The sequence below is a fragment of the Callorhinus ursinus genome, unplaced genomic scaffold (assembly GCF_003265705.2).
Source record: "Callorhinus ursinus isolate GAN/ISIS: 27379988/994484 unplaced genomic scaffold, GSC_fseal_2.0 scaffold14, whole genome shotgun sequence".
NCBI lineage: Eukaryota > Metazoa > Chordata > Mammalia > Carnivora > Otariidae > Callorhinus > Callorhinus ursinus.
Window position 1 is genome coordinate 46,585,524 of NW_027397076.1, and position 13,801 is coordinate 46,599,324.

Here is a 13,801-nt window from a genome sequence, read left to right on the forward strand (position 1 = left end):
CAATACCCTGACTGAGGCACCCAGGGACCCCTCCCACTGAAATGTTTTTTTTTTTTTAAAAAAGGATTTTAAAGAGAGGGGTCCCTGGGTGGCTCAGTTTATCATCTGCCTTCAGTTCAGGTCCTGATCTCAGGGTCCTGGGACTGAGCCCCGTGTAGGGTTCCCTGCTGAGCAGGGAGTCTGCTTTTCCCTCTCCCCTCCTGCTAATAAAAAAAATCTTTTATTTATTTTTTTTTAAATTTTATTTATTTATTTGAGAGAGAATGAGAAATAGAGAGCACGAGAGAGAAGAGGGTCAGAGGGAGAAGCAGACTCCCTGCTGAGCAGGGAGCCCAATGTGGGACTCGATCCCGGGACTCCAGGATCATGACCTGAGCCGAAGGCAGTCGCTTAACCAACTGAGCCACCCAGGCGCCCAAAAAAATCATTTAAAAAAAAGGTTTTATTTGACAGAAAGCGAGAGCGGGAACACAAGCAGGTGGAGTGGGAGAGGGAGAAGCAGGGAGCCTGATGCGGGGCTTGATGAGCCACAGAGGCGCCCCTTAAAAAATAAAGATTTTAGATAGAGTGCACACACAAGGGGAGTGGTAGAGGGAGAAAGGGGAAGCAGACTTCCTGCTGAGCAGATGGACGCAGTGCTCAATTCCAAGACCATGAGCCAACAGCTGAGCTGAAACCCAGAGCTGGACAAACTGAGCCATCAAGGTGCCCTGAAATCTTCCAAGCTATAGGCTTAGTTTGGGGGCAGGGGTGATCCTGTAACTTCATTAGGAAAGCCAGTCATTATCAATCCATTCCCAAATGATTTTTCAAACATGCATATTCCTAATAACTTTCTAATTTCTGAACTCTAGAAAAAAACATTGTCACACAAATGAAATAAGATAGAGCTTTCAACCATACTTTGTGTGGAAATTCTTTCTCCTCTTGTGGGACTACCACAAGTCTCTAGGAAAGCCTTTGGTACCCTGGACATCTTTATTCCACAGAGAAACACACCACAGAAAGATGCAAATTGGCCAAAAACAGGTTTCGCAGCAGACCAATTCCAAGTAAGTGAATTTTATGAAGTCAAGGATCCAAATACCGATCCCCTTAAAAGCTAAGTCATGAACTTCCTATTTAAGTCTTTGTGTCCCCCACCAAGGTTAGGCAGACCTCAGTCCGTAAATCATCTCCTGATGTGCTCCTCACCCAACAAGTTTTTCCTGACCCTCCTAGTTCCTTATCCCTATTTTTAAGACACCAACTTAATCTACTAGCAAGGTGGCATTAATCTAACACCCACGGGTACCTTACCACCCCCCTCACAGCTATGCAAGTTGGGGAGGCCAAGAATACAAATACAAAAGAAACCCAAGCTAAGGTTCTACTTACATGGATAAACTTTCTCCCCCATGAAAAGACCATGTGGCACTCCATACTTGAATGTAAAAATAATTACAGTCCCTGTGACACATACAACCCCCACACTGACAACACATACACTCAACATGCCATATGAAGTGTAATCGCCATTTATTTTTTTTCTGGAGAACAGCTTTTCTTCAGTCCTTAAGGACTTAGCTCCTTACATGGGCTTTGGTGGAGGTCGTGGGGCAGCACCCTGAAAGAACAGAACAGTAAATTTAAAAACATCAATGAAGAGTCCCCCCCTCAAAGAACTTGACTACTACCCTCCCATCACTAAGAATGCATTTGGGTCATACATACATGGAAAACTGGTCAATGTGGATCATCCACATTATTCCATCTGAAACAGATTCTAACAGCTCTTCTTTTTTAAAAGATTTTACTTATTTGAGAGAGAACACAAGTGGGGTGAGGGTCAGAGGGAGAAGCAGACTTCCTGCTGAGCAGGGAGCCCGATTTGGGACTCGATTCCGGGACTCCCGGATCATGACCCGAGACGCGTAACAACTGAGCCACCCAGCGCCCCCTAACAGCTCTTCTTTAGAACAGTCTCCAAGCAAATGTTTTAGATGTGAGTCCCACCTACCTTACCTATTTAGACCTTAATTTGAGATTCCTTGGGTCCTCCTGTGTCTCTTGTTCACTACCCCTCTGGCTTCCTCTCTTTTTTTAAAGATACTTCCCGCGGGGGCAGCTGGGTGGTTCAGTGGGTTAAGTATCTGCCTTCAGTTCAGGTCATGATCCCAGGGTCCTCGGTCCCTGAGCAGTGAGCCTACTTCTCCCTCTACCCTCGCTTGTGCCTCCCCCCAATAAATAAATAAAATCTTGAAATTAAAGAACAAAGATACTTACTGCAGGTCTAAATCGGGGTGGGGGTGTTCGGTCCTTCCGTGCTTCACGAGAGCGATTCCTGACTACCTTGCTGTGAATGGCACAACTCACACAATAATGTAGTTTCACATACAGCTTGGGAAGCACATAGGCTGAGAAACAAAGAGGCATAACAGTAGGTATTACATACCCACATTGCACTTGTTCTCATTCTATCAGTCAAAAATAAACCTACTTACAAAGTTTCACTTCCAAAGCAATCGTTCAGTTTTGATAACTTAACACATGTGCATTTTCACAAATGAATAGTCCCCTACTAACCCTTGTCACCACGGGTACCAAATCCACAACCTACTGGCAATAAACCAACAACCCAGTTCCTTCAGCAGTTGCACCAGTCCTAATGCCTGTTCCTGGGCCCCTTCTCCTTGCCTAAGAAAACTAATTTGTCTGAAGAAAAATAAATGATCGGGGCGCCTGGGTGGCTCAGTCGTTAAGTGTCTGCCTTTGGCTCAGGTCATGATCCCCGGAGGCGGGGAGCCTGCTTCTCTCTCTCCCACTCCCCCTGCTTGTGTTCCCTCTCTCACTGTGTCTCTCTCTGTCAAATAAAGAAAGTCTTTAAAAAAAAAAAAAAAAAGATCAAAATAACAGAAAACACACTGCTCCAAAGATCACCCTTGCCCAAATTAGACTACTTTCATTATTGAAACATTAAGATTTAGTCTGTACATCTTTATAACGGGTATTCGAGTGTTCAACAATCCAGAAAGGTTGCTACGTTTTTCATGTTTGTTTTTAAAGACTTTATTTGAGAGAGAGAGACACAGCGAGGGAGGGAACACAAGCAGGGGGAGTGGGAGAGGGAGACGCAGGCTTCCCGCTGAGCAGGGAGCCCGATGCGGGGCTGGATCCCAGGACCCTAGGATCATGACCTGAGCGGAAGGCAGACGCTTAACGACTGAGCCACCCAGGCGCCCCCGTTTTTCATGTTTATACCTAGTGTTCCCCAAATGCTGATACATGATAAACTCTACAAGTGCTTTTGCAATCTCATCCTCTAAACAGGTAACCACAAATCATGACCCAAAGACTGCACTATCACACAAGGTCCCCCTCTGTCCCGACAAGGTTAAAACAAACGAAGCAAAAATACTGGTCTCTTCTACCAACAGTAATCCTAAAGGCTCGCAGAAATTGCCTGGGACGCGCCAGAAACAGAGCCTGCAGGTGGAGATGGGTTGTGCCAGAAGCTCACTCACCGTCGAAGACGCTCGCTTCGGAAATGTCCCTGACGGCGGCAGCCTCTACTATGTTCCGTATAACGAACTTCTTAATGGCCTTATCCTTGGGCACACAACGGGCGCAGTTGGTGCAGCGAATAGGCTGCACGTGGCCGCGGCCCTTTTTGGCACGACCATTATTCCTTCTTTTCTTGGTCTGCATCAAAATGAAGATCCTGTTAAAAATGGGGCGCAGCTTCCCCAACCTTAGCCCCCTACCGGCTACAATCCGCGCCGGCAGCCCCCAAAATAGCTCTACTCAAACCTTCAGCCCCTCTGCACATCCCTCAAAGGTTGAAGCAAATACACACCCTGTATCCTCTCCGCCATGGTCCAGGCTTTCAAGTCCCCACAATCTAAGAATCTGTTCCTCTCAGACCCCCACGCGGACCCCCAGCACTCACCACGCGCCACAACTCACCATCTTGGTAGCGAGACCCGAGAGAGAATGTAGCGCCGGTCCCGACTCTCTTATATAGCACGAGATCCCTACGCGCACACAGGAAGACTATTTAGGAGACGTACAGCGAGAACGGCAAGCCACTCTACTCAGACTTTCTTCATTATTAAGCGTTTACGCTGAAATGCAGTGGTAGAAAAGCGTTTCTCGGGTTTTGTTGTACGTGGTAGAAAGTGACCGTGGGACTATTTAGCCGGCTGGCGGAGGAAAATTAGGGTTATACGTCTCCCACCAAGTACTACGATCCCTACCCCGGAAGTAATACTGGGCGTAGTAATGATCCGGTTTTGCGACGCTATGCGCGGAAGTTGCCCGCGCAGGACCACAAATCGCACTCCCTATCGGGGGGGGGGTCAGAGGCGCGGAGGTGCATGGGAGTTGTAGTGGGAAGCTGGCCGGCCGTTGGCCCCGAAGCTCTTTGACTGAATGCGGCGCAGTGCCACCGGGGGACGCTCTCGGCTCATTTCTCTGACAATACTGTTACTTGGTGTAGGATTGAGAAACGGAAGTCCTGGGGGAAAACAAAACATTTTGTTAATTTCTCCTTCCAGTATGGACAAAACCCCACGAAAGGCCATAGGCGGATGTTAGCGCTGTTTCTTACTCACTTTTTTTTTTTTAACATCACTGGATCATGTTAGCATAGCGCCAGACCCTGTAGTAAGCGCTTTATAAATATTAACTCATTTTACCTTCAACAAGCTTATAAGGTAGGTTCTATTATTCTCCTCCGTTTGCAGATTGAAAAACTGAAGTTGCTGAAAAATCACAGAGTTAGTAAGAGGTGTCCTGGCTCCACTACACTATGCTGCCTTCCGCCTAACAAAAAAATGGGTGAAGGTATATAACCTGGAACAGTAACTTCAACGATTTTGATTCCGACCCATAGCAGAAATATATTTTACTTTGGTTCTCAGTACATACACAGACGTATAAAACTGAAATACAAATTTCATGAAACAGTACCTGCCCTTAGGGGCAATGATATGTTGTTTTCTACTTTATTTTTTTAAAGATTATTTATTTATTTATTTTTCGTTATTTATTTGACAGAGAGAGATCACAACTAGGCAGACAGGCAGGCAGAGGGAGAAGCAAGCTCCCGGCTGAGCATGGAGCCCGATGTGGGGCTCGATCGGAGGACCCTGGGATCATGACCTTAGCCGAAGGCAGACGCTTAACCGGCTGAGCCACCCAGGTGCCCCTGTTTTCTACTTTATTTTACTTTTTTTAAAGATTTTATTTATTTATTTGCCAGAGAGAGAGAGAGAGAGAGAGAGCACAAGCAGGGAGAGCTATAGGCAGAGCAGGCGGAGGGAGAAGCAGGCTCCCTGCCAAGAAAGGAGCCCGATGCGGGACTCGATTCCAGGATTCTAGGATCATGACCTGAGCCAAAGACAGACGCTTAACCAACCAAGCCATCCAGGCGTCCCTCTACTTTATTTTAATAAATGTTGATCAAGCCCCACTCACGTGATTTCACCACTCAATGAGTCTGGCCCGTGATTGAAACATACTTTCCTGCGTGTAAGCTCCATTTACCTTTGGAGAGCCGTTAGAAAGTCTTTAGCTTTGAGCAGGAGTGCTATCTGTGGGCAACCACCCAGTTGTCTCCAAAGTTGAAAAAACTAGAGTGTCAAGGGGACCTCCCAGAATTCAGACCGAAGGTGGTAGAGATGGAGACCAACCATTCATTCATGAGTCATTCTGGAGTCCGAACACCAGTCACTTTCCCTCAAAAGAAACCCATCATGGTTTCTTTTCACCTCTAATCCACTTTACTGGGGTTGAAGTTTATTTTCTAACTTTTGTTTTGGCTTCAGAACAACTATATTCATGGTCTCTCTCAAGTTTGAATTTGTTAGTGTTAATGGGTTATGGGAAATGATAGACTTTAGATGGAAGTATCTTCAATTTTCACTTCAGTATAGTCTCATGGAAAACAGAAGGCAGACATTAGTGTATGGATTGGCAATGAGATAGGAGAGAACAGGAAAAAAGTTCAGAGTGAAGGGGACAGAAAATAGTTAACATTTAAGACAGAACCAAGTTAATGTTCCTGTCTTGGCTTTTTGGATTTTTATAGCCTGGGAGTTCCAGTGGCGGCATTCCCTGGCATAAAGATATGGGCACAGAATTTGGAGTAACACACTCCTGGGTTCAAAAATGGGTTTTGACATTTATTGGTTGATTAGTCTTGGACAAGTTGTTTACTCTCTCTTGGGCTTTTATTTCTTCACTAGTAATAGTGGATCATTCACTTTTAGGTGGTTTCTACAATTACATGAATACCTGGCACAGTGCCTTGTACTTATGCTCAAGAAGTGGTAGACCCTATTATTATCATCATTCATGTTATTGTAACTTGCATTTCCTTGAGCGTATAATGTGTTTTGCATATAGTAGGTACTCAAAAAATGTTTGATGAATCTCTGCTTTGGATAGATAGGCAAGTTGGGCTTCCTCTATGCTGAAGGCACTCCTGGTAGGAAAATCTCCACTTTCCACTGTAGGTCGAAAATTCTGTTCTTCTGTAGCAACAGCTTGAGCATTCTTGTTTGGCTTCCTCTTAATCTTAGACTTGTTCACCTTCAAAATATTTAGTAGTTGGTACAGTGTGCAGCAAGGAGATCCCCCTCCCTCCCAGCAGAAAATTACAGCAAAATCTGCAAAAACAACCAGGGGTGTTAAATTACTCATGTTTATTTATAACAGACCTTCAGCCAGTACAGTACAAAACTTACAGTAGTATATCTCCGTTACACAAATATTTACTTACAATATATTACATATACAAAATGCTTTGCAATAAGTCTCAAAAGCTAGTTTAACTCCCCTTGAGAAAGGAGAAAAACCCTTTAAAAAAAGGGGGAGGGAGAACCAAAGGAAGAGGGGGAGGTGAAAGGGTAAGGTCCAAGGAGACACCAAGCATAGGCTACAAATGAAACCCTGGGAGAGAGAGAGAGGAGAGGTGGTATTGCACTTGCTTCTGTGTTTTATTTTTTTTCTTTTTGTTCTTCATAACTTCTGATTAAAAATATATATAATATATATATATTATGTACACAAGGAAAGAAGCTGCTGAAAGTATTACAAAATCCCATCCGCAGCTTGGACACTGACACAAAAAAACAAAGGTCTGGAAAAGTGTCTATTTAGAAATTTTCTTGTGTGGTGTTGGTCTTGAATATCAATATAAAAGGAAAACACCTCTTTTCTCCATGTGGGTTTCAATGTTTTTTTTTTCTTTTTCTTTACTTTTTTTTTTATGCAAAAGGAGCTGGGAGAGAGCATGAGGATGTTTGAGGTTCCAGACCTGGAAGGCTCTGGAAAGTAGGATTTTGTACCTAAGACCCTGGTTAAAGTGCAGTGATGGTCTGGAGAGAGACAGAGTGCCCTTCTCTCCCCTCCTTAGCACCTGGTCTTGCCCTTCCAGTCTCTGCTCTCATGGGCTCAGAGTATAGCCTCAGAGCATAGTCCTTCATGTTCCAGGAGGTTACAGGTGCCAGAGCTGACTGGGGGAGGGGACAGGGGCACCCTAAGGCTCTGATACCCTAGAAGGGACTAGTTCTTATGAGGTGTCACCAAGTACACAGCAGACGAAAAAGAGGTGGTAAGGGGTAGGTCTAACAAGAAGGGGCTCAATAACCAGAACAGTTGAGAAGAACCCTAGATATTAATCTCAGCTCTGCTGCCATTCTGAAAGAAGGAGCCAGTTCCCTGGGGTACTGTTGAGAAGACTCTCCCCTTCTCTAGAGACCGCTCTCCTTCTAGCTAACTCCCCCATCCTCTGCCCTTGGCAACATCTGTTTATTGCTACATTGTCAAGGAGGAACCATCAACCCACAAAGCCCCTCCTTGACAATCTGGTTCTCTTAGGGAGACTACATAATGGGGGAGAAAAAGAAGGGAGAAAAGTTTTTCTAGGGTCTCCCTTCCCATAGAGGGTAAGGTAGACTCTTCCTAGAGCCCTTAGGAGCCCCAATCCCAGGGTCTGTTCCTTAGCCAACCCTTCACCATCCCCCTAAATTATCCCTGATAGGGAGTGAGAAAAGTAGGAGGCAAAAGAGCCAATAAGGAAAGGACATATGGAAAGAAAGATGGAAGGGGAGAGAAAAGGAGAGAGAGAGAAGGACCAAGTGTTACAACTTGTGAGGTGTTGTGTTTGGTTTTTACTTTCTTTTTTTTTTTTTTCTTTAAACATAGAAAAACAGCCTTTGGTTTGAATCTCAAGGAAGCAGAGAATGGGATAGCTGTGGCCTTGGGCAGAAAACGCTTGTAGAAAGAGACCTCCACTCACAGTGGAGCCGCATCTCCTCCTGCCCCCTTCTCACTAACTAGGTTACCCAAAAAGCCAGGGGTCTCTGCTGTGGCCAGGGGGAGCATGCCCCCTCCTGCCCTACATCTGGGAACTGAGTGTAGAAGGGGGCAGTGGAGGATGACCCCCAGTTCAGTTGTGCCCATCCCATTCTTGCTGAGACAAGAATGGAATGAGGTGAGGGGCAAATGCCCTTCCTCGTCCTGGGATAATTTTTGGTTATACTGAAAATTAGGAGAAAAGAGACACCCTTTTCTCCCTGCCACTGATCCTAAGAACAGGGCCCAGAAGCCTGGGAATGAGGGTGAATCCTGCAGGAGGGGAGAAGAAGAAGGCAGCATGACTGAGGGGTTGAGATAACCCCTTGTCATCAGGCAGCAACCCACTAGTTTCTCATAGGAGAGGGACGGCAGAAGCCCCTGAGAGCCTAGGAAGGTCACTAGAGTGAAGAAGATTAGAGGTGGAAGAGAAAGAAGAATTTTAACCCACCCCCTTCCCATGCCCTGGTTCCCAATTAGGCACCTGTGGCTCCCAACATGTCAGGGACAGGATTGCAGACCTAGCCTTGGCCCCTGAGAATATAAAATTGGGGCACTCCAAGGAGAGAAAAACCACCACTGAGTAGACTGGCAGGTTGAAGAGAGTAGCAGTGTTGGGGGCTGTTTGAGGAGAGAAGAGATAGATCACAACCCAGAGGGAGATTCCCAAATGTGGGCTTTGAGGAACTCATATTACGAGGGGAACGTCAAGAGGACCCTCAGTCCCACAGTGCCTGGGGAGAATTTCTTCAGCCCCTCCTACTTCCCAATGAGGAAATTCTTCATTTGTTCAAGCATAGTGCGAGCTGCCTAACGTGAGAGGGCACAAGAGGTATGGAGTACCAGGTCGAAGGGTCCCAGAGAGGAGATATAATGCCACAGAGCTCAGGTAGGGCCAGAGGGAGTTATCAGCATCGAAAGGAAAGATAATGCAAAAGGTGAGGACTTAACACAAGAAGCTCAGAACTCTTCCGACCAAGAGGAGCTTCCGACCCCGAGGGCTATTAGAGAGAGCTGGATCAAAGGAAGAAAAATTAGGCCTCAAGTGGGAGGGGACTGTGGGCCAGAGGGTGGGGGAGTGGCAAGTGACTGATAAGAGAAAAAAGCAAAAGAAAAATCCACAAATCATATTAATAAATAACTCTGAATATGCTGGGATAAGAGAAGAGGAAGAGGAGAAACATAATCGAAAAGGCCTGTTTCATCACAATGCTTATGTCAGTCAGGGTAGAGGAGAATGGGTGAGGAGGGGTCAGGGCCAAGGGTGAAGTCAGGTAGCCAGTGGTGGAGGCTACCGAGCAAAACTCCTTGGGATGAAGTGGGGACAGAGCTAGACTCCTGTAGGTAGGGCAGTGAAGTGGTGGACTGAGGGGAGGGCAGTAGGTGGCTAGCCCACCTTGTGCTCCCCCCGGACAATGTGGGAAGAGAATTCGTACCGGTCCTGGCTGTGGTAACCACAGATGTTACACTCGAAGGGGTCTCTGAAGCCATGGCAGCCCATGTGGATGGTGAACATGACATGGTCCAGAAAGAGGATTCGGCAGTGCTCACACTTGAAGGCCTTCACGGGCTCACCGCTCTCGCCCACCACCCGGAGCACTTCCTTGGAGGGGCCCGGGGTGCCCCGCAGCAACCCCTCCTGCGGCTTGGGGTCCTCTTTGGCGTAGGCAGGACTGGGCCGGCCCACCACAATGGTGGGAGGTGGCTGGGGTGGGGGACCCTGAGGGAGGGATACCACCCCCCCAACCCGATCTTCGTGGTTGCTCTCTGTGTCTGTGGAGTCCTGGCAGCCATTGCTGGGGGATGCCCCGGGGTCAGTCAGGGGGCCTCGGGCCCGGTAGAGGAGAGGGCCTCCATCGGCCAGGTCCTCGGGTCCCTCACCTGTTTCTCGGGACCCCGGAAGCTCCAGTCGACCGGGGAGGGGCTGCATCTGGGTGTAGACAGAGCTGATGACGGGTGTGAGTTCTGAGATGCAGTTGGTAGGTGGAAGGCGGAGGGGACGCAGATGTTCTGCCCCCACAAAGGCCAGAGAGCCTCCGAAGCCAGGCTCCAGGCCGTGATGTGCCACCAACTCCACATCCTTCTCATAGCCCCCTGAATTCACATCATAGGGGATGTCAGAGAGGCTGAAGCGCATCTGCTTTTCACCTGTGGAGGAGAGGATCTCAGCAGAGCTGGGTTTGGAGAATTCCTGAGTTTCCCCAGGATGACTTCTTTGTTTGCTTACCCTGGGGATGACTGTAACATTATTTACCAGTCCTCATTCACTTCCCTCAAGGTCAGGACCTCTGTGGGGCCACTCCCCAACTCCAGGCTATAATTGTAGGGAAGGACTCAGTCCCAGCCCGCGGCTGATCTTTAACACTTCCTTCATTGCCCTTTATAAAGTTAGAGAGTGAACCTCAAGGCCAGGTGGGTGGACCCCATACTCACACTTCCTCCCTCTGATACTCAGGGCCCTTCTCTTAGATCCCACAGGCGGAAGTCCTTGCTGTTCTCAAAAACTGGGAGAACCTGAGCTCCCTGACCCCCCTCCTCTTAAAACCACCACAACAGCCCTCAACACCCTCTCGAGGTACCTTCTCCCCCTTCTTGCCCCTTCTGTTCTGGGGATGGATTCTGAGCACCAGAGCCTACTTTTTCCCCTCCCATCAAATCTCCAGGCCCAACTGGTCTGATGGCTACCAGAGCTCAGGTTTAGAGGAGCTATGGCTTAAAGCAGATGTCTCCTCCCCAACTGGACTCTTACCTACAAACTTCTGGGGGGTGGAGCGCTTGCGTTTGGTGAGGCTGTTGGCCAGCCGATCAATGAAAGTTGGCCGCTCAGAGGATGAGTGCAGCATGGAGTCTGGCACCATCTCCAGGTCACGTATCTCGTCACCTAGAGGGAAGGAGGTAGGGACAAGTAGAGCAGCTGAAACAGGGTGGCATTGGTTCAGCAGCCTTTACCTGGAGAAAATCAGCAGGTCAGTAGCCAAGGAAGGCCATCCCCAATACCTGGAAAATCAGGTTCCGCTCACTTCCCCTTCTCTAGAGCTCATCCTAGCAACATTTCAGGTAATTTGAGGACCACTAGATGCATGTGACCCTTGGTTTCATACTTCCTTGTGTTCTCTCTGTCCCATTAGACTGAGGACATAGATCAGAACTTCCCTGACCCCTGGACCTTCCTGCAGCACCCACCACAGGGCTCTGCACCAACTGGAGTGCTTGGCAGATTTACGAGGCAACTGTCCTTTATCCATAGACCTCATCCCTTTGTTGGGGGGTGGGGTAGCGCTGGGATCACCCTTGCCCTCACTCCCTCTGGCCCTGCCCTCGACTCACCCCCCCAGGCCCGCCTACAGCCGCACCTGGTTGGCCGGCCAGAGCTTGGGCTTCAGTGCTGAGACTCTGTAGGTAGTTGTGACACCGCTCTTTGTGCTCCTCCAGGGTACTCTGCTGTTTGTAGCTGCGGCCACAGTAGTTACACTTGTACGGCTTGCCCACTGTGGGGGAGGAGACTGTGGAGGAGACAGGAGAGACATGGCATTGGTCACTTCTCCCTGTGCCCTGGCTCTACAAAGCCATCTGGGAGCAAATGTGCACTGGCATGAGGAGGAAGGGATGCGGCTCAAGTGAATTCTGCTCGTCTTTCCTTCCCTACCTTCAGCGGCAAGCATGGACAGGTAACCACACCACGGAGAAGGGGACCAGTGCACAGCCACGGGAGCAGAGAGGGGACCGGGGCCTACAGCTTTGGACGGCAGCTGGGCCTCACGGTGGCCAAACTGCTGCTCAAAGGAAGGAGGAGCCAGGGACTTTGTAGGGGATCATCCCTGGCAGGCAGGCTGGCCCCACCCTAGGGTCTTAGATTCTGGGGCCCAGACTGTGGTTTAACCTTTCCACGTGGCAGGCGGGTGCAAGTGCTGTTTATCAGACAAGGGGATTTTTTGCTTTCGACCTATCTGCTTTGGTTTGGGGGAAATTGGTGGGCTGGGGTGACAGAAACGAGAGCCCTTAGATCTGCCAGTGTGGGGAGGGGCAGTTTTCACTGACCTTTACTTGTGCTTCTACTCCCACCCCTAGCCTGGTTTTACGGCTTATTTTTCTTTCTGTCTCTCTACACTGAGATACCAAGAGAGCCCCAGAAAAACCATGACTGATAGAGAAATTCTGAGAAGAGGAAAAGAAAAGAAGAGAGGGTGAAATAAAGGAGATGAGTAAAAGAAAGAGAACATCAACTTTGAGGGTCTTTTAAAATTTTTTTAAATAAAGAACAAGTTAGGGGCACCTGTGTGGCTCAGTCGGTTAAGCATCTGCCTTTAGCTCAGGTCATGATCCCAGGGTCCTGGGATTGAACCCCACGTCTGGCTTCTTGCTCAGTGGGGAGCCTGCTTCTCCCTCTGCCTGCCGCTCCCCACTGCTCATGCCCTCCCTCTCTGACAAATAAATAATAAAATCTTAAAAAAAAAAAAAGACGACTTTTTTTTTTTTTTAAGATTTATTTATTTGAGAGAGAGCGAGTGAGTGGGGGAGAGGAAGAGGGGAAGCAGACTCCTTGCTGAGCATGGAGCCTGATGTAGGGCTCGATCTCACCACCTGAGATCATGACTTGGGCTGAAATCAAGAGTCGGATGCTCAACGAACTGATCCACCTAGGTGCCCCTAAAGACAACTTTTGAGAGATAATATTTGTGAGAGGAGAGAGTAAAGTGAGAGAACAAGGTATTGTATATCTTATTCTACGTATCTTGGGACACCTGGGTGGCTCAGTCAGTTAAGCATCTGTCTTTGGCTCAGGTCATGATCCCAGGGTCCTGGGACTGAGTCCTGCATTGGGCTCTCTGCTCAGCGGGGAGTCTGCTTCTCCCTCTGCCTGCCACTCCCCCTGCTTGTGCTCTCTCTCTCTCTCTGACAAATAAATAAAAATAAAACATCTTATTTTACGTATCTTGCTACTATTGAGCAGGGAGGCAGGATAAGGTGTCTCCAGGAGGGTGGTAATTACCCCCCCACACACTCCTTATATGTACACACCTACACTGGGCTTGGTTTAATCTATGCCATTTTGAGCTTGCTCTGTAAACCCTAGTCTTTGGGGGATGAGGTGAATGCCATGGTCCCTATTCACCCAAGACTTTTGGGAAAATGGTTTAACATCTGGGCGAGGAACCCCTTTTTTATTATAGTGTGGGTTATATAGAAAGCATCTCACAGAGATAGTATAGTATAGTATACCCAATGGTATACCTGTGTCAAATTCTGTCCCTAATAATCTTCTACAGAACAACATCCAGGGGCGCCTGGGTGGCTCAGTTGGTTAGGCGACTGCCTTCGGCTCAGGTCATGATCCTGGAGTCCCAGGATCGAGTCCCGCATCGGGCTCCCTGCTCGGCGGGGAGTCTGCTTCTCCCTCTCACCCTCTTCCCTCCCGTGCTCTCTATCTCTCATTCTCTCTCTCTCAAATAAATAAATAAAA

At 48.1% G+C, this 13,801-nt stretch overlaps 2 protein-coding genes and 1 long non-coding RNA gene across 20 annotated transcripts in view; 1 reads left to right on the top strand and 2 right to left on the bottom strand.

Moving 5' to 3' along the window:
• Positions 1–1,494: 1,494 nt before the first annotated feature.
• Positions 1,495–4,093, bottom strand: RPS26 (ribosomal protein S26). Its single transcript, XM_025883323.2, has 4 exons — positions 3,946–4,093; positions 3,504–3,681; positions 2,266–2,396; positions 1,495–1,606 (listed from the first exon to the last, which is right to left on the bottom strand). The coding sequence occupies exons 1-4, from the start codon at positions 3,946–3,948 to the stop codon at positions 1,571–1,573; spliced, it is 348 nt and encodes a 115-aa protein (XP_025739108.1). The 5' UTR covers positions 3,949–4,093; the 3' UTR covers positions 1,495–1,570.
• A 2,578-nt stretch (positions 4,094–6,671) lies between these two features.
• Positions 6,672–13,801, bottom strand: part of IKZF4 (IKAROS family zinc finger 4) — a 25,092-nt gene continuing 17,962 nt past the window's right edge. For all 17 annotated transcript variants that reach the window (XM_073900850.1, XM_073900853.1, XM_073900855.1 and 14 more), the window contains 3 exons: positions 11,694–11,843; positions 11,090–11,221; positions 6,672–10,488 (listed from right to left, as the gene is read on the bottom strand). In XM_073900850.1, coding sequence (XP_073756951.1) covers positions 9,728–10,488; positions 11,090–11,221; positions 11,694–11,843 — 1,043 coding nt within the window. In that variant the 3' untranslated portion in view covers positions 6,672–9,727. The remainder of the gene's footprint in view (positions 10,489–11,089; positions 11,222–11,693; positions 11,844–13,801) is intronic.
• LOC141374135 (uncharacterized) overlaps positions 11,822–13,801 on the top strand; it is a 16,278-nt gene continuing 14,298 nt past the window's right edge. The window contains exon 1 of one of the 2 annotated variants that reach the window (XR_012380782.1): positions 11,822–12,008. This is a non-coding gene — a long non-coding RNA (uncharacterized lncRNA). The remainder of the gene's footprint in view (positions 12,009–13,801) is intronic. The other variant, XR_012380781.1, reaches the window with a different exon arrangement.